The sequence below is a fragment of the Drosophila santomea genome, chromosome X (assembly GCF_016746245.2).
Source record: "Drosophila santomea strain STO CAGO 1482 chromosome X, Prin_Dsan_1.1, whole genome shotgun sequence".
In the NCBI taxonomy this organism is placed as follows: Eukaryota; Metazoa; Arthropoda; class Insecta; order Diptera; family Drosophilidae; genus Drosophila; species Drosophila santomea.
Genome location: NC_053021.2, coordinates 13,481,910 through 13,505,631, shown reverse-complemented (window position 1 = coordinate 13,505,631; position 23,722 = coordinate 13,481,910). Strand labels below are relative to the sequence as shown.

Here is a 23,722-nt window from a genome sequence, read left to right as displayed (position 1 = left end):
TAAATTACGTCATTGCGTATATAAAACATATCAAAATCAAATGAATGAAAAAGTAAACCTATTAACTTTTAGAAAACTTCGTGACTTAGAAGTCATACGCATTTTTGAAACACCTATTCAAAATATAATGGTGCACAACATCTGTTTCATTTCGCTGGCGTGTAAGAGTGGGAAATTATGAGGCCCCAGAAGACTGAAAACTGGTTGCGACAACTTTCGTTGCGGCCGCCGAAGAAGTCGCCCCGTTTGGGTTAAGTTAGTTGGCGTTTAAGCTCCGCTCGAGACGGTCGTGTGGCGGCTCTCAGATACCAAATCCAAAAACAAAAAAACAACCAAAATCTCGCATTTCGAGTGCATCACTTGGCGATTTTCGAAAGAAAGGTGCGCGCATGCGCATATGGAAAGCGGGAAAAGCGGCGAAAAAGCGGCGAAAAATCCAGTGGTCGTGTGTTCTGCAAGACGGAGCGTGAAGTGCGGCATTGTTTGCATTTAATAATATATATAGTTTGTATTTTGTTTTGTTTGTATTGTGTGTGGCTCTGCCTAAATGCGGATAAGTATGCGGAAAACCTAAGCCGCCAAAAACAAAAACCAAAAACAAAGATCGTAACAATAAGCGACGTCAACTGGCCATATCGATTGCAAGCCAACCGGGTGACACTGTGTGACACTTTTCCGCGGCGCAGAAAACAGGTTGCCATCGTAGCCATTAGGGCTGCTCCACCTGCTCGCCAGTTCCCCTGGATCACCTCGATCACCTCGATCACCTGGATCACCTGCATCACCTGGTGGGCATGCTGTCCACTTCTCTTCGGTTTCCATAACGCAAGCAAGGAGTGACGCTGAAAGGTTTGCGAGTGGCGCGAATCCGCGACAGCGGAGCAGGCGGAGGGCAGCTCCAGATCCGTACCCACATCCCAATCCACATCCAGAGCCAGAGCCAGATCAAGATCTATAGCCAGATCCAGGATGTCGGACATATACTACTGCAGCAACAGCCAGGTGAGTTCTAGTTCTAGTTCAAATCAATTACGCGTGGCCGTCGCCAGGAAATGCGGCTAATTCCAGCGGCCAGTAGTTAAACTTAATCAGAGGTCTGAAAGTACACATTTCTCCGGCTTTTTAATTGGATTATGAAGCGAACTTGGAGCTTTTCTTTCTCCACATCCAAAAGGCCCATATGGCACATGGCACTACAATGCTGACCAGCTTAGGTATCATTAATTAAATCTGCGATAATTAAATCTAGATGGCTAATTTAGCATCGGACTAGTGGCTAAACTAGCACAGTTTTCTGCATTCATAGTACCAAGTAGTGTACTATACCATTCTAGTTTCTTTCACTAGGAAAGCTAATCATGGTAGTAAAAACTCTATAAAGTTCGTTGGGCATCTTTAAGATACTTTTCAGACTTTTCAGATTACTATCTGATGGTAAGCAAAAAGGACTTGGGCCAAAATCAAGTGCATTGTTATGCCATTTTTCAGACAATAGTGAAATATATCTGCGGATTCCTGGGGGCATTTACCATAGCATACATACATTGTACATACATATGTACATACCTATTGCCATGCCTTTGAAATGCCTTTCGAAATTCCACAAAATCCGATGGATTTATTATCTGCGATTATCGGTGGGGATTCTTGAAAGGGCAACACTCTTTGCTTTTTGGTTATTTGGCTATTTGGCTTTTTCGATATTTGGTCATTTCGGTTTTAGCTTAGTTTTCTTTGGCTTATTTTTGGTCACTCGGCTTAAACGGCTTTCCAATCGCTGTCATAATTGGAAATCGTTGAGCAGCCATAATTAATGAAACAAAAGTAAAAGCGTCGCGAAGTTTGGTTTTTTTGTAGTTTCTTGTATTTTGTTTGTATTTTTTGTATTTAGTTTTTGTCGTGCTGCGGATTGGCATTATGCAATAATGCTGCACTAGTCGGCGATATTGGTAACCTGCTTACGATTTCCAATCAGCAACGGGATCGCATCCACAGTAGTCTGTATGTGCAGCATGTACAGTGGCCACTCGGAGCTAACGGCCTTGCTATTTATTTTACTTTATTTGTTATATTTGGAGCAACTACTTAAGTTTGCTATACGTAAATGGGATGTTTAATAGGTCAGTTTGGTGCGTTTTATAAAATGGGAAACCAATCCCCGGAAGTACCCCCGTTTTGCTACCCACCACTGTTTAGTTAACTTTTAAGCAAATTTAGTGCGAGCTGAAAGTGGAACAAAAAGGTATTAATATTTAATATTAATTAATATTTCATCGAACTACAAACATTACTTTACATTTCGACTACGTTAAGTTTGGCTACTGTTAAGTTTATAGAGAATACAATGCCACGCCCCTTCTTGTGGCTGGGGGTAGCAGCATCCCCACACACACACACTCACACACTCGCGCACACACACGCAGAGAAAGAGAGCAGCGACTTGAGCTGCGTTTAAGTGAAAGTGCGTCCCGTTATAAGCCAATTTTGACTTAGTAACTTACTCTTGCCGCTCGCTGTTGTTGTTATTAAAATTGTTGCTTGTTGTTTTTGTTGTTTGTTGCTTTTGCCGCGGGCGCTGCGCTGCGAAAATCTGGCCCGCCTCGCCGAAAGAAATCAAAAGTTTGCCACACTGCTAAAATTAAAGTTATTATTTTGGTTTAACAAGTCATATATCATTATCATATATTATTAAAAAATACAACTTGACCAATACCAATACAATTTGATTTGTGTGGCGTATGAAGTGCAAATTACTAAATTAAGTAAGCTGCAATTTCTTTCAGTGCAGAATGCGTTGTCGTCTCTGCAAATCAGAGTTTCAGTTCCCTGCGATTTTAATTTGCAGCTGTTTTCATGCAAAAATGTCAGTTTCTGTTGCTTTTCTTTATTATTATTTCCCTCTTGTAATTTGTGTCTTGTTTCTTTTGCTTTGTTTTTTTTGTGTTTCTTGTGTTTTTTTGTGTGTTTTTGTGTTGTATTTTGTATTTCTCCCAGCAATCAGCAACTGTTTTCGGTGGCGTGTATAAATTTGTTTGTGAAATGAGTCGTTGAATGCTTTGGATGGCTGTTTCTCTTTCTTTTGTTGTCGCGGCTGATGAGAATTTTTCGAAAAAAACAAAATATGTCGTTTCAAACAATAATAGTGATCAAGTGGTGGCTTGACAACGAATAGCCAATGCTCTATGTTTAAAGTATTCAATAGATAGAAGTTTTTACTAGCTGCAGTCCTTAAATAGAATCAGGTTGGGATTTAATAAAAAGGAGTAACTTAATAACTTAATATGTAAATGTTAAAAGAAGAGTTTTTGACAAGATATCACATTGTATATAGATCTATGTATTAAGTGCTGGGTTCTAATGGGTTAGCAATTGAAACCAAGGCCATGGACTGCGAAAAAGTGCATTTCAAAGACATTTGTTAGGCGTATTATGCACTTTATCCACTTTTTGGAACCAAGGTTTTCGGCTTGACCAAAGTTTTCCTCGCCAGTTAGTGGCTCATTGTTGCTTGTTGTTGCTTATTGTTGGTTGTTGATTGTTGCTAGTTGCTGATTGTTGCTAGTTGCTGATTGTTGCTAGTTGCTGATTGTTGCTAGTGGTTAATTGTTGCTAGTTGCTGATTGTTGCTAGTTGGTTGTTGTTTGCTGTTTGCTGTTTGTTGCAGGGCGTGTGTGCCTTAAATAGGCCCCAAAACTGCCGTTGTCTTTATTGTTGTAATTGCGGGTGTTGGCCGCCAAAGGCAACACAACGAGCATTGAGCAATTTGGGGCTTATGCCGCGATTGTTGTGGGTTCATTTTATTTCATTTCATTTCATTTGGTTTCGTTTCATTTTCTTCTCACAAGTCCGCCCGCTGTAATTTAAACTGCGATCTGTAGGAATACGTATGCATACGCACAGCAGCGATCACGCAAATAGGTTTCAACTTCCAACTCAACTGCCAAAAAAGTGCAACCAATTTGAAGCGAAGATGTTCTTAATAATGGCAAATGACACATTTGAGCAACTTATTACCAAGTGGTGTTTTTGCTGGAAAAGCAAGACCTTAGTGCGGTGGCCGCGACTGTGCGTCACCATGTGTGTGTCTGTGTGTGTGTGTGGCTTGGCATTCCAATAGTCCACGGGTCTGCTCTTGGTCTGGAGTTGGGGCTTGGGCTTGGATTTGAGTTTGAGTTTGAGTTTATGCGCCAAAAAGTGATTGCAGCGACAACAGCAACAGCAACAGAAACAACAACAGAAACAACAACAACAATAGCAACAAACTCGTTTGGCTTAGAAACAAACGCAACAACTTTCAGTTGTCTGCCGCCGATTTTGCTTTGCGGCGATTTTTTCCATGTTTTTCTAGGCTTATCTGACTTGTGGGGCCCCATTATTGTCTTAGCCATTTTCGGTTTTCGTTTGCCAATTTTCACCCCCCACTCTCTTCTCTGCTTATTTGTTTTTCCCCCCCTCTTTTTTTTTTTGCACAATCACCAGCGACACCAGAAATCACTAAAGTCTTGGCAGCAAAAGAACAACTATCAGTGATAAAGCAAATTTAACCAAATTTGGCATAGAATCCATGAAAACTCCATTTTACTATTTAGCCAATTTCAGTGTTTGTAGACCAACAAAGAGGCAGGGAAACTTTTGGTTTTGCCTAAGATTTGCCTATTATCCATTTTCATCCATCTTCAGTTGGCGTTTTTCACTGGCTGTCGCATTTTGCAGTCATGTGCAACAGGTTCACCTTACTAAAGAAAATCCATCAACAGCAACAACAACAACAAGCCAGCAGCAACAATATGAAATAAAATGTTGTTGCCATTTGGCCAAATGCCACAGCACAGCAACAACTTAGGATTGGCAGCAAAGTAAGTTTAGTTAACCCTCTGAAAGTCAACTACTTCATTTGGCTCACTTTTGACTCTGGATTTATTGGCCAAGTGTATCTTAGGAATATGTACAATCAATATTGAAATTATTATTATTATTTATTATTTAATATTAGGTGACTAATTATTGCCTATATCTTTGCAAATTAAAAGTAACACATTTTTAACATAATGCCAGCAATTTCCTTTTTCATTTCGCGTAATATTTTCAGTGCTTCTAATCGCGGTCTTTAGTGGGTTAAGCTGAGCTTGATTTTTCTGCTGGTCTGAGCACAATCAAATATTTTCCGAATCGACCTTTTGACAGAGCAAAGTAGCAAATCATTGAAGCAGTAGAGCGGTAAAAACACTAGGAAAAATGAATGCCTCACTTTAAACTCGAAAAATCAAAAGGTTAATGAATCTCGTAGTACTTTTCGATGATGACAACTTCTTTTTTCTGTGTACTGGCTACTCCTGCGGGTGCTAAAGAGAGAAGAGAACTTTCTCCCACTGCTTGCATTTTTCGACAAATGTCATTGAAATAAATTAGAAGTGAGCTGTGTGGTGAAGGGGGAGGGGGAGGGAAAGAAGGAAGGGGGGAGAGCAGAAGAATGGAGGAGCAAACAAAGCAAGCAGTGACAAAAGCCAAAAGCCACAAAAGCGGAGTCTGCGCTCTCCAAAGAAAGTAGCACAAATCTCCAAGCTCTCCACACCGCATTTCTCTCCTCTTTCGCAATGAACTCTCATTACTCGATTAATGGGCATTTCTGCTTATTAATTACATTTCTGATTTATTCTCGCACTTATCTACTTATATTCGCATTTGTAGTGCTTGAAAACTTGAAATATAGAAAACGATTGGCAAAAAGCGCACTGCTTGCAGCCTTGAACCAGTGACGTCAGCGGCGTGGGCAAATTGTTTTTTTTTTTGTTGCTTTTATTATTTTGCTTTTAATTTTTGCTGACTTTTTCAAGGCGTGTTTTTTTTTCGATTTTTTGGCTGTTTACCTTTTGTGGCATTTTCCTGCTGCAGTTGCTCGTCCGAAATAGTTGCAAAATTTCAATTAAATATGCTAATCTCGGCGGAAATTAACTTTTTTCTTTTGGGAAATTGTGGGAATGTCAAAGTTTTAAATAAATATTTTGCAGTTGCCTTGAAAGTGTAAAAAACTCATGGGATTTGCCCGAAAGTCGTTATCGATATTGAAGTTTTATAATAAGTACAAGTTACATAAAGTGATCTTCCCTTAAAGGAATTTCTTCATGCAGACATTTAGTTCATCAACCCCTATTTGGCGTCTTTTTCTATACTCTTTCTATTTATTTATTATTTATTTATGCTAATTTCTAAGCTTATCTTTGAAATCTACCTCGGTTCCCACATAATCGCAGCCATTCCCATTTTGGCCGAAGAATCGCATTCAGAATAGACAATTCTTCCAGCCAGAAGACAGCGAAGAAGGTGGAGAGGGGAGAGCAGGAGGGGCATATGTGCGGCGAAAGAGAGGGCGATAGGTGGTGCGGTGGGCCAAAGAAATAAAAAAATAAATGAACAAATGAACAAATGGCCAAGAAAGCGCCCAGCGGCATTCCAATGATCGATTCTCTTTTTGTTTAAACTGAGAACTTTCTACTTCATTTGGAATTCACAACAAAGCAGTGGCTCCAACTTAAAGAGCTGCCAAAAAACATGGCTTCATTTATTTGTAAATATGTGTTTTTTTAAAAAGAAGTAGAAAAGAATTAGCATTTAGTTTAACTATACGTTTTATTCCTTTTAAGACTTTGTCGGCTATATTTCTTAATTAACACACTTGTGGTTTATGACACATTCCAAGTGAATATGCTACCGCTTTCTCTCAGTGCATCGCCCTGCTGCATTGCATTTTGATTTGCCATTATTGGCTTGCTAGTTGCTAGTTGGTAGTTGCGATCGTAGGCCGTCGAGTTGACGAGTGACTCACTGCGACTTCACCCACTTTGCTTGCGAAGAGGCACACACCCAGAAAACAGAAGGCAACCCAGTTTCCAAGTGGCCACCAAATCAGAGAATCAGAGAATCAGAGAATCGGAGAATCAGAGAATCGATCTCAGTCACGTCGTCGTCGTCAGCGATTCCTGGGCACTAGTCCGCCAAACCGAAGCCATCTATGAGTACCATTTCCATTCCTCACCCGATACGATACCATCCCATATGATCCCATATGAACCCATCTGCTTCCATCGAATCCCAGCCAGCAGATAATCCAGCACGCACGTAGCCATGCGATTGGGGGAAAATGGGCGTGGTGATAAAGTTTTCAAAGAAAACTTGAAGATTGTACTCCAGGTTATCTGGTTATCTTTTAATCTGTTGAATGGAGCAAATACTACAGTCCAGCATTTCTATTTGGGCTTTTCTTCCAGTGCATGCCGGAGAGAGTGAGAGAGAGAGGCGGAGAGAGAGAGAGAGAGAGGGAGAGGGAGGGAGAGAAAGAGAGAGAGAGAGAGGTGCAACAGTTGCAGTGGCAAATGCTCCTTGAAGAGGTCAAAGCTGTCCGCTTTTATCTTACGACTCAAGTCGCCTTGTCGTCGGATGTGTTAGCGTTTTTCCTATTATTTTTCCCATTTTTTGTTTGCCGCTTTGGGGGAAGGAGGGCTCCAATCCGCCCGCTTCCCCCGCTCCATTTATTGTTCAGCTGCAGCTTCAGCTTTCCCCCGTTCGTTCGGCAAACGTTCCGTTATTAATTCGTCACGATTGAGTGGCAGCTGCGACTGAGAAAAGCGAGAAAACCTCAACTTCAAGAAACTCTGAGTCTGCGGCGGCGGCGGCTGCTTGAAGGGAAATTAGTGAAAAGCTGTCACAGCTGCCGTTTTTCTGCCATTCCCTTCCCCTTCCTTTCCCCGCTCCCTCTCCTTTAAATGCAGAGTGTTCCCACTTTGAGGGCACGTGTCTCCACTTCCAAAGGCAACAATGCACTCGACACCGAGTGAAATGCGATATTCCAGCAGTGCTCCTAACTCAGCGAACTGGACTCGTGGCCCAGTGAGCGCCGTGAAACTTGACCAGCGGGTGTACTACTTCATGTGGCTTACGCATAGGATCGCATGGGGTTCCTAACTCTGGTAACTGGGCTGTCCGATGGTCCAGTGTGCTGAAACTCGAACGTATTACTGGTGATGCATCTGGCTTGGGTTTCCTGATCGTTGCATAAAGGCTACTCTCGTACTAGTAACTTAACCCACAGTTGCATTACTTGCCATTGCGAAACTCACGCCAATATGATCTAATATCCGAGTTCCTAACTCAAGATGGTATTCGAATTTTAAACGCATCAGAGTAAATTACCAAGTCGATTCCCAAGACAAGCATTATGACTAGCATTGGGTTTCCTAGTGCAAAACCCGAATATACAGTGGGAACTGTGGGTACAAAGAAGCAATTTGATGCCACAATTTGCTATATAGGCCTGCCATTGTGAGCGCATTTTGTTATTAGCCCAATTTGTTGGATTGGTTCCATTGTTTCTGCATACATACAGCCTTTTAATTGTTCTGTGGAAACTCTTACTCGCAACAGGGGCACATAATAATGCGAATATATGTATGTATGTAGTATATGTGTATATGTATGCCTGATGTTTGGGAGCCACGTTTCGTTTTCGCTTTTCTTTCACACGGGCGACTAATTAGGAAAATTCGTGGAACGAAAGGAAAGGGGAGCGGGGGCTGTGGTTGTTTTGGGAGACTCAATGATGTTCGCTCAAACATGTTTGCCGAAACGTGTTTGCGGTGGCAGAAGCAGAAGCAGCAACAAAAACACTTTCATTTCCAGCTGCAGCGCCTTGGCTTTGAAAATGCACAATTGCTGCAGCAGCAACAAAACTGCACATATAATACCAACAAAATGCAACAAAAAAAAAATGCAATTGGCACGAAAAAAAAAAAAGTCGAAAAAATTCGCTTTCGCTTTGTGCCAAAGACGAACGATTCAAAAATGCGAAGCTTCTTCGCTTTTTTTTTCTCGAATGACACTTGTCAATGTGGCAACGAAATTGAAAATGGAAATGGGAAAAACGAGTTCGTGGCCTCAGTCTTTTGAACTCTGCCACATATCGAAAGCCAAAGCCAAAGCCAAAGCCTATGCCTCCCAGGAGTCCCCAACTTTACACTGGTTGACCTCATGCTCTTTGCGACGCAAAGAAAGTTGCAGCGAGATTTTCGGAATTTTTTTCTTCTTTTTTTTTATTTTTTTCCTTTGCTTGAAAAGGAAAGCGAAGCCACCGAATTCATCAGGCGCCCTTTACTGCCAGCGATTTAATTGATTGGGTTTTTAATTCGGCATAAGATAAGGTTCTTCCAGCGAGAACTTTCATTTCTTAGCTCAATCCATTCATGGTCAACGCACCTTTGACGTAACATGGCTATAATCAGTTGGCTTTCGGCGGTCCACATACCAAATTCCACGCTCCAAACACTGACCGAAATAGGTGGCAAGTAAGCGAAATGGGAGCAAACTGCTGGCTGCGGCAGCGAATAATCAAAAATATGTAAATATAAATATGCTAAACGAAATGAAATAAGTAAACAATAAAGCAGCGAAAACAAAAAACTTTCTTTTCTTGACATTGGGCCCCGCTTGCATTGTGATGATTGTTGGCCGTTGACTGTTGCTTGTTTTTTGTTGGTTGTTGGTGTTATTTGGACCTTTTTTTTTGGAGTTGGTCGAAACTGGAGCGAGCCGTGTTTAAATGGCCCAGAGGGCGGTGAACGGCGACTTGTTCACCGCAGGCGGGGGCAACCGTACGGGCGGACCGTGCTAAATTCGTAGTCGCACAATTAGCACCTGTCCGCTTGCTGAGTTGTTCAGTTGCTTAGTTGTTTAGTTATTTTTTTAGTTGTTTAGTTTTGGGCGTTGGGCGCATGTCGTCTCCATTACCAGGTCTGTAACAATGGATTATAATATTATATTATTATTATATTTTCACCACTCGCTGGCCGGCTGATCGCGGTACAGTGAGCACCAGGCAGTGAGCGAAAGGGGCTCCGATTACATGGCCAAAATGGGCAATTACGATTGTGACACATTTTTAATTACACCATGCGACAAGTGCTGTAATGTGGGAAAGTGCTTGCTACTTGGTTATGTGTTTCATTCAATTCACTTCCCATTTCGAATCGATGGCTATTAGCAAATGATTCAATTATTTCTTAGGCGAATTATTAAACAGTAAGCTAGCTAACTTAGTAATTTAGTACAGCAATTAGTATTTACTTAAATGAATCTCAAAAGGCGCAGCGTAGGAATGACTATTGTACCTATTATATATTTCAATTTTTTTGGGTTTTATTGCCAAGATAACTTTTTTGGCCGTGGGCGGTTGTACTAAAACTGAATTCTTGTTTATTTGGTTTTAGTTTGGATAAATATGTAGATATGTATTTCTGCTTAAAATGCTGCATAAATCTTGATAAATTATCCGTGGCTAACTAGGTAAGTAATGCTCTCTGTCGAAATAGAAATCGAAATAGAATGCAAATCTTCTCCTGCAATTTGTCTAGTAATCTCATCTTTTTTGGGCTTCCGCTCACAAAAAGCAAACTTTGCGTATACAAACTGAATGCTGTGAAGAAGAAGCTATGAAGAAGAAGCTATGAAAAAGAAGCTGATAGTTAAACTAGTTAACTACTTAAAGGTGTCTTATTAATTAATCTCATCTAAATCTAATTTTTTGCAGATGAAGAAATCGCGCGACGCGGATAAATCATCCGCCCCGTTGTCGGCGACCAATACCAATAACAACACCAATACCAATGCAAATGCAAATGCGGCCAATTTGGCGGCGGCTGATAAGAAGAACAACAACAACAACTGCAGCAATCGCAACAAAGAGAAGAGCATGCAGACGAACGGTAAAAACTGGAAGGTGAGCACAATTAACGCAACTGTGCGGTAATTAAGGAAATTAACGAGAAGCACAAGCGAAAGTGGTGGGTGCGGTGCGAATGGAAAATGCAGGGAAATGCAGGGAATATGCAGGGAAATGCAGGGAAATGCGAGAAAATGCGAGAAAATGCGAGAAAATGCGAGAAAATGCGGCAAAATGCGAAAGATGCGAATTGAGATGAGGTAACTGCGAAAATCTTGATGCACGTGCGCCGAGCACGTTAACCGTTATGCGGCCGACTGACTCTTGACTCGCACACCGTTGCACACACTGCGATGCTCCAACTTTAACCCTCCGACGGCCGGTTGACATATGCACAGCTGAGGGCAAAATAATAGGGGTCCAGAGAAGTAATAAAACAAAGTGAACTTCTTGTTTTGTTTCTCATGAACTTTCATTTAAGAACTTTTACTTTAAATGACAATTTCGTAAATGACCTTTGAATATTTTAAAATACTTTGAATACTTTCAAATACTTTGAATACTTTAAAATACTTTGAATAGTTTGAAATACTTTTAAATACTTTAAAATACTTTGAATACTTTTAAATACTTTGAAAACTTTTAAATACTTTTATAAACATTTAAATACTTTTACATACTTTTAATACCTTTAAACTATAAACAACGCCAGTTATTTATTCCAAGCTATTGAAACACTTTCTAAAGCTAATTTACGATTGCAATTCGCTTACTTCTGCCATTTGCATGCTTGAGAAGCCAAAGAGAATTGGCGAAATGCGATTGGGAAACTGGGCGGCCGAGTGTTAAAGTGCGTAAAAGTGTTAAGAGCGTGGAATTGGCCTGTGCGGCGAAAAGCGTTGACCGATGTGGGGATTATGAAACGAGGAAGCCATTTGGGTTTAATTACTCGTTGTTCGCTGGACTTTAGTTTGCATTGTTATGGTTGTTGCTGTTCAGTTGCTGTTCAGTTGGCTTTGGCAGCATCACATCACATGGAGCCGCATGGAATCACATGGAATCACTCGGAATCACTTGGCATCACTTCACATGGAAGCACGCAGACGCGGCCGACGAGGAAAACTGAAACTGGGCCGAGTGCTGACCCGTTTTTCGTTTTGGCCCCAAGAAAAGTGGTGGCAACAGCCGGCAGCGGTTTTTTTCCTCTTACCTTAGTTGCGCTTTAATTGTTTTTCTAAATTGTGCCCGTGTCTGCGTTCTGTTTCTCTGTTTTTCTGTTTCAGCCGCTTTCGCAACTGCAACATAAAAGCCAATTCGCCTCCTCTTTCGCCGCTATGTTACGTGCTATTTCAGCCAGCTTCACATAAACACAACCTATAGTGCTTATATCCAAATGATGAATTATTTATTTTTCTTATTGAATGTTTTCTTTTCTAAGCTAACTAATTTTATTTAAATGCAAATTCAAATTAACCTCCGGTTAACGGTAGCCGCATTTACTGCGGCTGGCAACGCCGCCCTGCTATGCTTCATTAAGTTGGCAACGCCAACGGCGCGCAATTTGAATTAATTGCTGGGCATGAATACACACCAAATGCAGCGCAAATAACCAGAAAACGAAGTCCGAAATGCAATGGGAGTTTCCTTAATTAATGCAGCTGCTTCCTCGCACAATATACGAATATCCGAATATTGCATGCCGCATTTGCATGCTGCAGCGGCATTAAAATCATTTTCAAGTGCGAGATTTTCAATTTTTCACCAGTTGTTTTTGTTTATGTTTTTTGTTGTTGTTGGGAGTTTTCTCAGCCGGTTCGTTCCGTGATTTGATTTAACGGCATGATTTGGCTGAAAATTGAACAGCATTTAAGGCGCTTAGCTGGTCAGCGACCTAGCTTAATTATTGAGTCCGCCGAAAAGTGCTTAACACTGATGAACAAACACAACTTAGTGTGTGTGTGTGTGTGTCTTTATTTTTTCCTTATTTTCATTCATTCGGCTGTTCGCAGGGCGTTGTCCAGAGTAATCCCAATCCGAGTGGCGGTGTGGGCACCACGGCCCAGCCGCCAAAGGTCTTCCACAACACCCGATGCACGAGGCACCACAAGCCGCACCACAGTCACGGCAATGGAAGTGCAGCTTCCGCCGGCGGAGGAGCAGGAGGCCCACCTGGACTGGAGGCCACACAGCAGCGGGAACGTGAACGTGAACGAGATCGGGAGCGTGAGCGTGAGCGGGAAAGGGACAGGGAGCGGGACAGAGAACGGGAGCGGGAACACCAACTCCATATGCACCAGCACAATCATGGCTTGCGGAGAAAATCCGAATCCGTGCTGTCCACCGACTCGGACATTCGCTTCACCCGCCGGAAACTGGGCGATGGCCAGAAGTGCGGCTGTGCCGTCATCGCTGGATTCCTCATCGCCCTCCTCGTCGCCGGAATCTTTGTCTATGTGGGATGTTAGTACTACACCAAACACTTACATTGCCATGGAGATACATCACCAAACCAACCGCTTGTTTACTCCATTTAGATACCTATTTCCGACCGGAGCCGCTGCCAGATCGCGTTTTCCGCGGTCGATTCATGGTGCTGAACGACAAGTGGAGCATGGAGCTGGCCAATCAGAACTCGATGCGGTTCCAGCACAAGGCGCGCGACTACCGGGAGCGTATCAATCTCACCCTGCGCCGATCCGACCTGCGGGAGGCGTACGAAGGCAGCGAGATTCTGGCACTGGATGGGTGCGTAAAACTGGTCTTTTCTTTAGATTCCCAATAATTCCAATGGCTTGGATCCACAGGAGCGAGGATAACAACAACATAGTCGTTCACTTCAACATGATCTTCGATCCGTACGCGGGTCTGGTGAGCAGCGGTGACCTCTTGGCCCTATTCCACGAGGAGATGACCCAGCCGCCTCAGCAGCGCCGCCATTTCGCCAACATGACGGTGGACGTGGCCAGTTTGAGCATCAAGGAGACGACTGGCCTGATCGAGGAGCCAGTGATGTCCAGTTCACCGCTGGGCGGACACGATGAGACCACCGAGCCGGTGGTGACGACCACTCCGGCGCCGCCACGTCGCTGCTCACCACTGGAGCTATCGTACTGCCGCCAGGTGGGCTACAACATTACGACCTATCCGAATCTATTGGGACACGCCAGTTACGAGCAGTTGGCCGAGGATGTGATCGTGTTCCGGGAACTGGTGGACGGTGAATGCCATCGGGAGGCCTACGACTTTGTGTGCCGGCTCCTACAGCCGCCGTGCGACACGCACGGCTCCGATTTGCAGCCCACTCCGGGCCAGATTTGCCGCGAGTACTGTGAATCCTTCATGGCCGGCTGTGGCGGTCGATTGCCGCAGCGTTTCCGGCAGTTCTTCGACTGCGAACGCTTCCCGGAGTCCACGGGCACCCAGTCGTGCCACCAGAAGCCCCACTGTGTCAGCGACATGCAGTCCAATGTCCAGAGTCCACGGCTCTGCGATGGCTATGCCGATTGTCCGGATCTCTCCGACGAACGCAGCTGCGCCTTCTGCTCACCCAACGCCCTGTACTGTGGGCGTGGCAGGGCGTGTGTGCCGCGCAAGGCGCGATGTGATGGCAAGGCGGACTGTCCGGACGGCGCCGATGAGAAGGATTGCCGTGAGTAATCAGTTCTCAACTATCAATCATCTTTAGAGATGCTTAAGATATTCAATGCTGTTTATATAGTATCTATAGCTCCTCTGGCGGCCGATCTGCTGCAGCCGGAGCCGCTGGTTCCGTACCTCTCCCGCTTCCATTCCGCCGGTTACGCCGTCTTCTCCGAGAAGGGAGTGGTGGGCAAGCTGTGCGCCGAGGGTCTGGAGGGCGATGCCAAGCTGGTGGTGCGCCAAACGGTCTCCGAGTCCCTTTGCAAGTCCCTGGGATACGAGTAAGGATTTGGAAATATATATACATATGAAGTGAAATGTTTAATCCTTAAATACGCCTTTAGATCCGTGGAAATATTCGACGTGCAGAACGATACGGAGCGTTTGAATGATTACGTGCGTGTTTTGGATCCCCATGCGCCGGAAATCAGCTTCATACGGACGCACTGCCCCCGGCGACAAGTGCTCTACGTGGGCTGCGGAGAGCTGCGGTGTGGCGTCCAGTCGGCGCTCTTCAATGCCAAGCAGCACCTCTCGCTGCCGAAGATGTCCGCTCCTGGGGATTGGCCCTGGCTGGTGGCCCTGTTCCGCGAGGATATTCACGTTTGCGACGGCACCCTGATCTCGCAGGACTGGGTCCTCACCACCGAGGGCTGTTTCCAGGGCCAGCCACGTGCCACTTGGATGGCCATCGTGGGTGCCGTTCGTCTGTCCGCCAAGGCACCGTGGACGCAGAGGCGCCGCATCATTGGCATGATCAAGAGCCCGGTTGAAGGTTCGACGGCGGCACTGGTGCGCCTGGAAACGTCTGTCAGTTACTCGGATCATGTGCGACCCATTTGCCTGCCGGACGCCCTGCAGAGGAGGCTGCTCCAGCAGCCACCGGCCCAGAGGAGATCCCATGTGCCGGTGGCCGAGCGATTGGAGGGGCAGCTGGTGAGCCAGCAGCGCAGTCGCTTGTCGCAGGAGAACCAGCAGTTCTTCCTGATCCCATCGCAGGAGCAGCAGGACAGCTCCACGGAGAACCAGGCCGTTGAGGATCAGGACGAGCAGGAGGATCACTTCGACGCCGAATCAGCCGCCTCCCACATGCCCAAAGCGGAGGCGCTGCATCAGGAATTGGATGGCTACCCGCTGCCGGATCATGCGCCTCAGGTGAACTACTACTCCTCCTCCTCCGCGGTCACTTCCTCCTCCACCGCCGCCCGCACCGCCACCAAGGCCCCTGTTTTGGCGGCTGGAAAGGCTGCGCAGGAGCAGATCTGGACGAATTGCAATACACTTGGCTGGTCCCGGCAGCGGGATCACCTGCAGCGCGTCCAGCTGAAGATGGGCGACATGGCGCCCTGCGAGAATGTGTCCATTGCCACCGTGAACTCCATGTGCATGGAGGCCACCTACCAGAAGTACGACTGCACGGTGAGTAGCCCACAGATTGGGAAATGCATAAAGTATTTTGATAATGTTATAACTTAGCTTTATTTAACTGAATAACTTCATTGAGCGTAGAGGGGATATGAATTGATTTTGCAGTTAGTTACTCTAACTAGATTAAGTGGAAAGTAATTTGTATAAAATAGAAAGTTGCGAAGCAATGATTTCAATAGTTATAAAATGGTATATCTGAAGAGTAAAAGTTTACAACGGCGATTAATTAAATCTCAACTCATAATAGGCCAGAAGATAGCTTAGGAACTAAAGTATGTAGCTTTCACATAGCTTAAAATTATCAACAAAAATGGTTATTTTACATAGTATAACATTTGATTTGGACGTTTGTGTTTGGTGCGATAAGTAAAGTGTAAGACTTAGGAACATTGGTTCAACCTTTTAGCTTATGACTACATTTAGTTGGAGTATCGTATACGTACTAGAGCTATGTACAATCCGTGATTTTCGAACTAGATGCGAATCGAGCGCATGACAGGAACGGGGGACGGACCAACTGACGTGGACGCAGTGCGTCTTGGCTTGGCACAGACGTCCACGCGCAGGCGCTTCATGGGCGGCTCCTTCTGCTGGTCATCGTCCTCCTGCAGTCGAGGTATAGAGATCTCATCCAGCTGCTGCTGGGACTGTTCCCTGAGAAAGCAATTCTGACGATGCACAGGCATGGCGCCGGCAGTGGGCAGCGATCCAAGAAAGCAATTCATTCGGTAGACGGGCACCGGTTTGTACTCCAACACTGAATCCTCCTTTTCTTGATCCTCCTCCTTCTGGACCTCAGTTTGCTCTGAGTCCACTAGACGCTTTCGCTTAAGGGAGTCGGTCTGGCCGAGACTGCGGCGCATCTTCGACCAGTCAAACTTCAGGTGAAAGGTGATCTCCGGGCTGGGAAACAGAAGTAGGAAGTACTCCAGCAAATGCGCCTCGAACACGTAGTCCTTGCCGTTGGTCAGGATGAGGGCTTTCCTTTGTGTCTCCGGAATGGCAAAGCGGGACATGGCTGGAATAAAAGCAGTCAATTAATATAATCATAAACGAATTTATAGTTTTCCAAATATTCTAATTTATAAATTTGCATTGTGAAAAATCAACAAATTGAAATATCAGAATGAAAAAATATTCAGCAAATCTTATTTTGATATTAAGTTACCATAAGAATGCTATTAATAATGTCAATGTTGTGAAAAGATTCAATTCTTGTAGTGTACTTTAAGCAAAGGCAGTCAAATTTAGGTATTGAATTAAATTGGCTTGGAAGACGACGCCACTATATTCCACTATTCCATTCAAATTTCGTGACTCACCTTGGGAGATGACCTCTTCGTAGGTGCTCGAGGATTCGCAAGAGATGAGGCTGGTCTCGCCCTGGAAAAGGATCTTCAAGCTGTTCCTGGTATCGGCCATCATGCTTTTCTTGTTGTATATTGTAGTAAAATTAATAACGATCTTCACACTGGAAATCCTTCTCTCTCTCTATTCTCTACTATTTTTCTCTCCGCGATGCGTTCTCTTGGAAAGTTGCCGATCGAATGAATGCAAATCAACTGTTGGCGCTCTGTTTTATGTGTTTTCTTGTTTTTGCGGTGTTTCTTGGTTCTTCTTCTAGCTATCTCCTTTTTCCCTTTTATATGACTGCAGCTGCACTCATAGTTGTTGTTCTCTTTGCTATCCTAGGTAAACCTTCGCAGGTAACGGGGGTTGCAAATAAGTGTGTATGCATGTGTTTGTTCGCTCGTGCTCACTTGAATGGCAATTGGAGAGAGTAAGAAGGAGAGGCATACAGATATTACTCATTGTATTTTGTTTTTGTTTCGACTGCTTGTTGTTGTTGCTCTACGCCAAACGCGTTGCTGCATGTCGCGTGCGTGTGACGTCACGATCGCCAATTGGGGTGACACGAGTTTAATTCGATGGTGAAATATTATAACAGTAGAGTGGGTCCCACAATATTCAATATTTTTAAAATATTTAATTATGCAGTGGACAATAACTGTGGACATTCAAATTGTAAATGTTATAATAATGTAGCTGAGCCTTAACAATTACATTGCATTTTTTAGAGTGGACCAAAATTACATTTTATCAATACTGAATTTTTAAAAATGTTTTCTTTTGTTCTGTACACTTTCAGCAAGAGGAGTACTCGGGAGCGCCAGTCCAGTGCCTAATTCCCGGAACGAATCAGTGGGCGCTTATTGGGGTCTCCTCCTGGCGGATCGCTTGCGGACCCACTGGCGTGGAGCGGCCCAGGATGTACGATAAGATCGCCTCGAATGCCGCCTGGATCCGCGAGACGATCAGCGCGATATAGTCGGAATAGTCCACCCGGGGGGCGGGGCGAGGGGGGCACGCCCCTCAGCGCATTTGTGTAGAAAACGGAACCGAAACTCACTGGGTATTATGTGTGTGTGTAGCAAAGCAACTAAGGCAATTAAGCATATGTATGTATGTATGTAACTAACCTGCTCTAATGTTACTCGAACCTATGTAACTCTATGCTAACTGTATTTTTTAAACGTCCTTTTTTTTGCTGTTTTGTGTAATATTTATTAACTATGTTGTAATTGTATGTTAAACATGTCGAGAAGGAAGCAAATTTAGTTGTTAGTCTGTACGTTTAGCTGTTTGTAGAAAGATATTGTTGAATAAAATGAAATCGTCCAAAATCAAGATCATGTTTTTACTGCCGGCATGCCACCGTTTAGGTGGACACGTGCATGGATTCCCATTTGCCATCCTTTTGAAGTCGGTACTGCACCCGATCCGCGATTTGGTCAAGACCCACCTTCAGGAAGTCCCAACGCTGCGGTTGGAATTTCCAAGCGGTACTACAAAAAGTTATAATTTTTTTAGATAATAATATATGTAGTTATGTTAATGGTGATACTCACTAGCTTGCTGGTTTCTCGATAGATTTTCCCCTGTGATCCTCAAGGAACTGATCGTGCTTCGCCTTGAGATCATCGTAGTTAATCGGTTCTCCACAGGGACAGATGTGGCCCCTGATCTGGGCAGCCAAATTCTCCTTGGCCCACAAGGCATCCGTTTCGCTTTGGGGCAGTTCCACAGCGGTGGCTCCAATCAATCTCACCTGCCAGCTATTCTGATTTCCGGCCTTATCCTTAACATCCGGCATATAGAAGGTGATGCAGGCCTTGGGATTGGCCTGAAGATTCTTGAAGTTGCGAACATACCGATGGGTGATGTAGAACACACATTTATCCTGGGTGAGTCCTCGGTACAGGACGGTGCGGTTGAGGACCCCGAATTCCTCGTCCACGGTGGCCAGGTTCATTTCCTGCATGAATCCATCGGGATGTCCCTTGGCAGCTTCCTGCAGGATCTCCTTAAAAAACTCCACGGGATCGGAGGAAAAGTCCTCGATTTTGGCCAACGAGGAGGTCATATTGCTGGATTTTTTAAGTGAAAAATATTGTAATTAGTTGATTAAAGTAATGGTATCAAAATACACTTTAAGTGTCGAATATCTTAACTTATAGTTAATTAATCCAAATTTGGCGCACTTTGCCCACTGTTAACGCTAACAGCACTGCAACAGAAGCATAACAGCCGTAGGTTCTGTAATCGATAAATACTTCTGCTATTACGCTATTTGTCGAAAGCTATCGGGTATATATCGAAGCTATCGATATATGGAAACGAAACAAATTCTCCCAATTTTCGGCTGAAAACGAGGAAAAGCAACTCGCGATTCTGGGGCGGCAGAACGGGAAATCCCGCCGAGGAGCAGCATGACCTCCATATTGGACATGAAGGCCGGTCCGCCCGACTACTGGGCGGAGATCAGCAACTTCTTTCTGCCGCTGAAATACCTGATCACCAACGACCGCTTCGATTCGATGGTGCGGGACATAGACCTCTTTTACCTGATAAACGGTGTCTTTTGGATATTTGTGGCGTTGTCCTGCGGCTACTACGCCTTCCAGCGGCTCTTCCAGGTGGGTCCCGCACGTGGCAAATCCTTTCAATCGCAGCACCCTCGATGTGGCGCCTCCAATTGCACTTTTCTTTTGAGGGGTTGCTCGGACAATTTGCCGTTTATAAATAAACAGAGCGGACACGGGGCCGGATTCTCGCGTTCCGGGGTTTGACGGGGTGCCAATCAAGTGGGGCGCTAAAAATACTGCTGCCACCCCTTTTGGGGCAGCTTCACAACACGGCGAAATGCGGCACTTTTTGTATTGTTTTGGTTTGCAACAAAGCTATGCTCGACTATTATTCAAATATTTTGTATCTTGCAAAATCAATATTAGACCAAGATAGTATTGATTTTACTCCCGACAGTCGTAGGTTAAGAGGGTCCAGATGATTTATTGTTATCATGTTGTACTTCCTTCCCCATTCGACTGGCACTTCGCTCCTGGTTTTGGTGATAGCATAAGTCCCGGCGACAGACGACACATCGGCGCTGACCATAAGCCATAGAAACCATTATCTGTAACGACCCAAGACCAATGCTCGACTAATTGCTGAATTGCTCCTCTCCCTTTGCAGTTCTTTCTGAAGTCGTCGAGCATGAAGCACTTTCAGCGAAGGCTGTTCGCCCGCGTGATCTGGAACATCGCCTTCTATGCGGCCAGCTGCCTGTTCCTGCACTTCTACAACGAGTTCATGATCCTGCCCCAGCTGATGAAGAACCAGGGACGCTACTCGCTCTTCTACTCCTCGGACAACCTGATCTTCTATCGATCCCACCAGGCGGAGAAGTTTCAGTTCTACTCGATCTTCATCATCACGTTCTACCTGCATGGGGCGTGGTTGGACTTCAAGGACGCTGACTTCCTGGAGGTGGGCTCCAAGGGACTCTACCTGCTGTCCCTCGTCGCCATCGATGTTTACAGGCAAGTCGAGACACGTTTGGTAGGGGCCTGGTCCCTACCATTTCACCCCAAAGCCTTTTAAGCTTAAAAACATAAAATGAATACTCTGCTTTTGCTTTTAGGTACGAAAACTACTTTGTGGGCCTGAATCTGACGGTGGGCCTGTACAGCATACTCACCGAAGTGCTGGCCCTCCTGGTCCTGCCCAGCACGAATTCACACCGGATCATCTACCAGGTTTTCCTTGGCTTGCGCATCATGGTGTGGGCGTATGTGTTCGTCAACCTGCTGCCCTTCAAGTACTTCATACCCACGCTCTTCGCCAAGAACTTTAAGCTGCCCCTGAATGTGCCCATTTGGTTGTGGTACGGCCTCTCCATCTGGAACTCACCGGTGCTGCAGTACTTCTACCATCAGATATATCACACAGCGCCGTCGGATTGCTCGGGCGAGGGTTCGGCGGCCAAGTGCATCCTGGTCAAGGACACCAGTGAGTTCCGGCACTACAAGACACTGAAGAAGGCCTATTTGGAGGTAAAGCTGGCGCACATAAGAACCACGTCCAATTCGCTGCCCTCCGAAACCAGTTCTGCCTCGGCCAAAACCTTTCAGGCCATTAAATGTAAGCTTCTTGTATTAACCGATGTTGAATTTCTGACTTATAGCCATTTTCCCTGGCAGGCGTTATGATGCTGAAGCGCAAATTGAAGCGGATTCGCGAGGGACGCGGTCATGAGCCGGAGGATGACAACGATGACCAGGCCGTTGATACCTAATCGCGTTCTGGAGCACGGACGCAGCACACTTTTACACAGTAGAAACCCACATTTCCTTAAACCAAACCAAAAAAGACACAAGTTCAGCTTAGGCTAATAGTTCACAAGTTGAAACTAGCGCTCTCTCTATCTCTCTCTCAATCAGACTGATTTCGGTTTATGCGTGTTTGCTAAATCGCGATCAGCGAACAGTGCGTTTTGGCCAACACTCAATTAGTTAACACAAAAAGGTTGGCAGTACACTTCTGACTCTCGTCAACATAATATAGTAGGAATCTTATTAAATATTTAACACTTAGAAATCTGTCAATTTGTCAACGCTTTTGTTGTAAAGGTCAGTTGGTTGTCTAGCTTTCAATCAAAAATAATTATTCAAATATTTCAACGAATCATATATAAGCGTTAACAACTTGCCTAAAGGTTGTCAACTTTTTTTTTTAGCGATAAACTAAATTGAAAGAAGAATATAAACTATAAATCAAAAGTGCAGCTAATCTCAAAGGCTATAGATGCAAAGATCGAAAAGTGAGGCTTACAAAATTAATCTCCTAGAAGTATTTAAAATAATGTTATATATCTAAAAGCGTCGAATTCGTTTGTTGCCGAACGCACTGTTCTAATAGTACTTATTCGTGATAAACTATGCACTGTTGTCACTAGTTAACAATTATTTATAACAACTCTAGATCAATATTAAATTTAAAGCCATCACGATTTAGTCAGCACGCATAAGCCGAGCGGCTGAAAACCTTAGCAAATTTAGTTGGTATCGCTCGATTTTTGGCGCCATCGGAGATCGTCGCGCCTGATATATATAGTTACTATATCTCTTCAACTCTCTCTCTCTCTCCCTCGCACACACGATCGCAGTTTCTCTCTCGTTTAGATTTGTAAGTCGCCTTCAACTTATTGTTGTTGTTTATTCGCTGTGACTTAATGACATATTGAAATATTGTAATGTGTTTTTTTTTTCGTTCTTTTAATTGAAATATACTATATATGGGCTAAACGAGCGCAATTGAAATGTGTGTGTGTTGTTGTTGTTGTTGTTACTGGTTGGTTGCATTCGTTTGTTTTATTCACTTCTTAGCTCTCCCTTCGTGGCTGAAATATTATAGTATTTATTTTCTTGCTTTATTTGATATTTGAAAAGAATTCTCTAGTTAAATTTCGGTTTCTCATTTGGTTTTAGGCTTCGCACTTCTTCCTTAGAAACTTTTAATTCGATATCCTTGCAATCGTACGCTCTCAAAAGTTCCATGCATTTCGACATTGCATTTCTCATTATATAATCGGAATTTAGAACTGTTTAATTTTACAAAGTATTTACGTATTAGGTTTGGCAACCAAACTATTACTTTAATTTAAAAAACGCAGTAAAAAAATAGTTTTGTAAAACCTATCAAGGGTATTTTAAGAAAGACTTTCGAGTTTCGACATTTGTAATCGATTGCAAGGGTATTTCAGTGTCGGCTAGCCGATCTTATACATAATTCCAGTTTATATTAATCATTCCTCGTTTTGTTAACATTGTTTCATATTTTGGTTTCTGGGGCATTTTCTATCGTTTCGTTTTTGGTTTTTCGTTTTTGCTTGGTTTTAAAAATTCTCTCACTAGAAGCTAAGTTTTGGTTTTAATTTTAATTTCTTACGTTTTTCTTATCTCCTTGTGGTTTTACTTGAATGTTGGTTTGGTTTTAGTTTAATTTTAAACATTATTTGGTTTTGGATTGGCCAATTTTTTGCAAACATTTTTGTTTAGAAAATCGTTTTGTGTTGGATTTTTGTGGTTTACATTCGTGACGAACAAATTTTTACGTGCCGCGAAATATTTAGTTATTTTCGTGTTTAATTTTTGTTTGGGGAAAGTGAATGAGGGTGAGGGATTTGCCCCCTGGCTTTGAGCAAAAAAAAGTTGTCTCTATTTTTACAATTACTTTTTGTTCTTAGTTTTGTAAATCGTATAATTTTATAGTTTTTTTTTTCTTAGCTTCGTTTAAATATCTTGTCTTAATTTCTTGTTCGTTTTTTTTTTTGTTTTTCATTTTTGTTATGTACTTAAAAGTTAATTCAATTCGTGTTTGGTTTGCTTCGCTCATTATTAAACAATTTTGCTAACTTTTTTTTCGCTGTGTATATCGCTTATCCATGTCATTTGTTAGTTTTAGTTTCATGTTAATTTTACCATTAAATGTATGCATTAAAATTAGTGTTAGTTGTTCTGCGTGAACGCTTCTTAATCGTTCTATTAAAGGTACGTTCTAAAAAAAATGTCTCCTTTATGCGATTTTCTCGATTCTTCGATTCTTTCG

At 43.6% G+C, this 23,722-nt stretch overlaps 4 protein-coding genes across 4 annotated transcripts; 2 read left to right on the top strand and 2 right to left on the bottom strand.

Annotated features, from left to right (window-relative positions):
• Window positions 1-274: 274 nt before the first annotated feature.
• LOC120457116 lies at window positions 275-18,463 on the top strand. Its single transcript, XM_039644333.1, has 8 exons — window positions 275-1,002; window positions 10,577-10,765; window positions 12,718-13,168; window positions 13,243-13,453; window positions 13,513-14,357; window positions 14,427-14,628; window positions 14,692-15,766; window positions 17,925-18,463. The coding sequence occupies exons 1-8, from the start codon at window positions 970-972 to the stop codon at window positions 18,102-18,104; spliced, it is 3,186 nt and encodes a 1,061-aa protein (XP_039500267.1). The 5' UTR covers window positions 275-969; the 3' UTR covers window positions 18,105-18,463.
• On the bottom strand, window positions 15,800-17,343 carry LOC120457119. The gene is made up of 2 exons (XM_039644336.2): window positions 17,098-17,343; window positions 15,800-16,793 (listed from the first exon to the last, which is right to left on the bottom strand). Exons 1-2 carry the CDS (start codon window positions 17,198-17,200, stop codon window positions 16,249-16,251), a joined length of 648 nt encoding a protein of 215 aa, XP_039500270.1. The 5' UTR covers window positions 17,201-17,343; the 3' UTR covers window positions 15,800-16,248.
• On the bottom strand, window positions 18,150-19,817 carry LOC120457120 (pyridoxine/pyridoxamine 5'-phosphate oxidase). The gene is made up of 3 exons (XM_039644337.2): window positions 19,681-19,817; window positions 18,685-19,203; window positions 18,150-18,621 (listed from the first exon to the last, which is right to left on the bottom strand). Exons 2-3 carry the CDS (start codon window positions 19,197-19,199, stop codon window positions 18,495-18,497), a joined length of 642 nt encoding a protein of 213 aa, XP_039500271.1. The 5' UTR covers window positions 19,200-19,203; window positions 19,681-19,817; the 3' UTR covers window positions 18,150-18,494.
• On the top strand, window positions 19,435-22,434 carry LOC120457118. Its single transcript, XM_039644335.2, has 4 exons — window positions 19,435-19,752; window positions 20,309-20,655; window positions 20,757-21,256; window positions 21,316-22,434. Exons 1-4 carry the CDS (start codon window positions 19,546-19,548, stop codon window positions 21,408-21,410), a joined length of 1,149 nt encoding a protein of 382 aa, XP_039500269.1. The 5' UTR covers window positions 19,435-19,545; the 3' UTR covers window positions 21,411-22,434.
• The last annotated feature ends 1,288 nt before the right edge of the window (window positions 22,435-23,722 follow it).

Coding starts and splice junctions, on each gene's coding strand:
- LOC120457116 (XM_039644333.1), top strand. CDS start 970: ATGTCGGACATATACTACTGCAGCAACAGCCAG. Junction 10,766..12,717: donor CGAACGGTAAAAACTGGAAG/GTGAGCACAATT, acceptor GGCTGTTCGCAG/GGCGTTGTCCAGAGTAATCC. Junction 14,629..14,691: donor TGCAAGTCCCTGGGATACGA/GTAAGGATTTGG, acceptor ATACGCCTTTAG/ATCCGTGGAAATATTCGACG.
- LOC120457119 (XM_039644336.2), bottom strand. CDS start 17,200: ATGATGGCCGATACCAGGAACAGCTTGAAGATCCTTTTCCAGGGCGAG. Junction 16,794..17,097: donor CGAAGAGGTCATCTCCCAAG/GTGAGTCACGAA, acceptor CTTTTATTCCAG/CCATGTCCCGCTTTGCCATT.
- LOC120457120 (XM_039644337.2), bottom strand. CDS start 19,199: ATGACCTCCTCGTTGGCCAAAATCGAGGACTTTTCCTCCGATCCCGTG. Junction 18,622..18,684: donor ATCGAGAAACCAGCAAGCTA/GTGAGTATCACC, acceptor AACTTTTTGTAG/TACCGCTTGGAAATTCCAAC.
- LOC120457118 (XM_039644335.2), top strand. CDS start 19,546: ATGACCTCCATATTGGACATGAAGGCCGGTCCGCCCGACTACTGGGCG. Junction 20,656..20,756: donor GTCGCCATCGATGTTTACAG/GCAAGTCGAGAC, acceptor TTTTGCTTTTAG/GTACGAAAACTACTTTGTGG. Junction 21,257..21,315: donor AACCTTTCAGGCCATTAAAT/GTAAGCTTCTTG, acceptor TTTCCCTGGCAG/GCGTTATGATGCTGAAGCGC.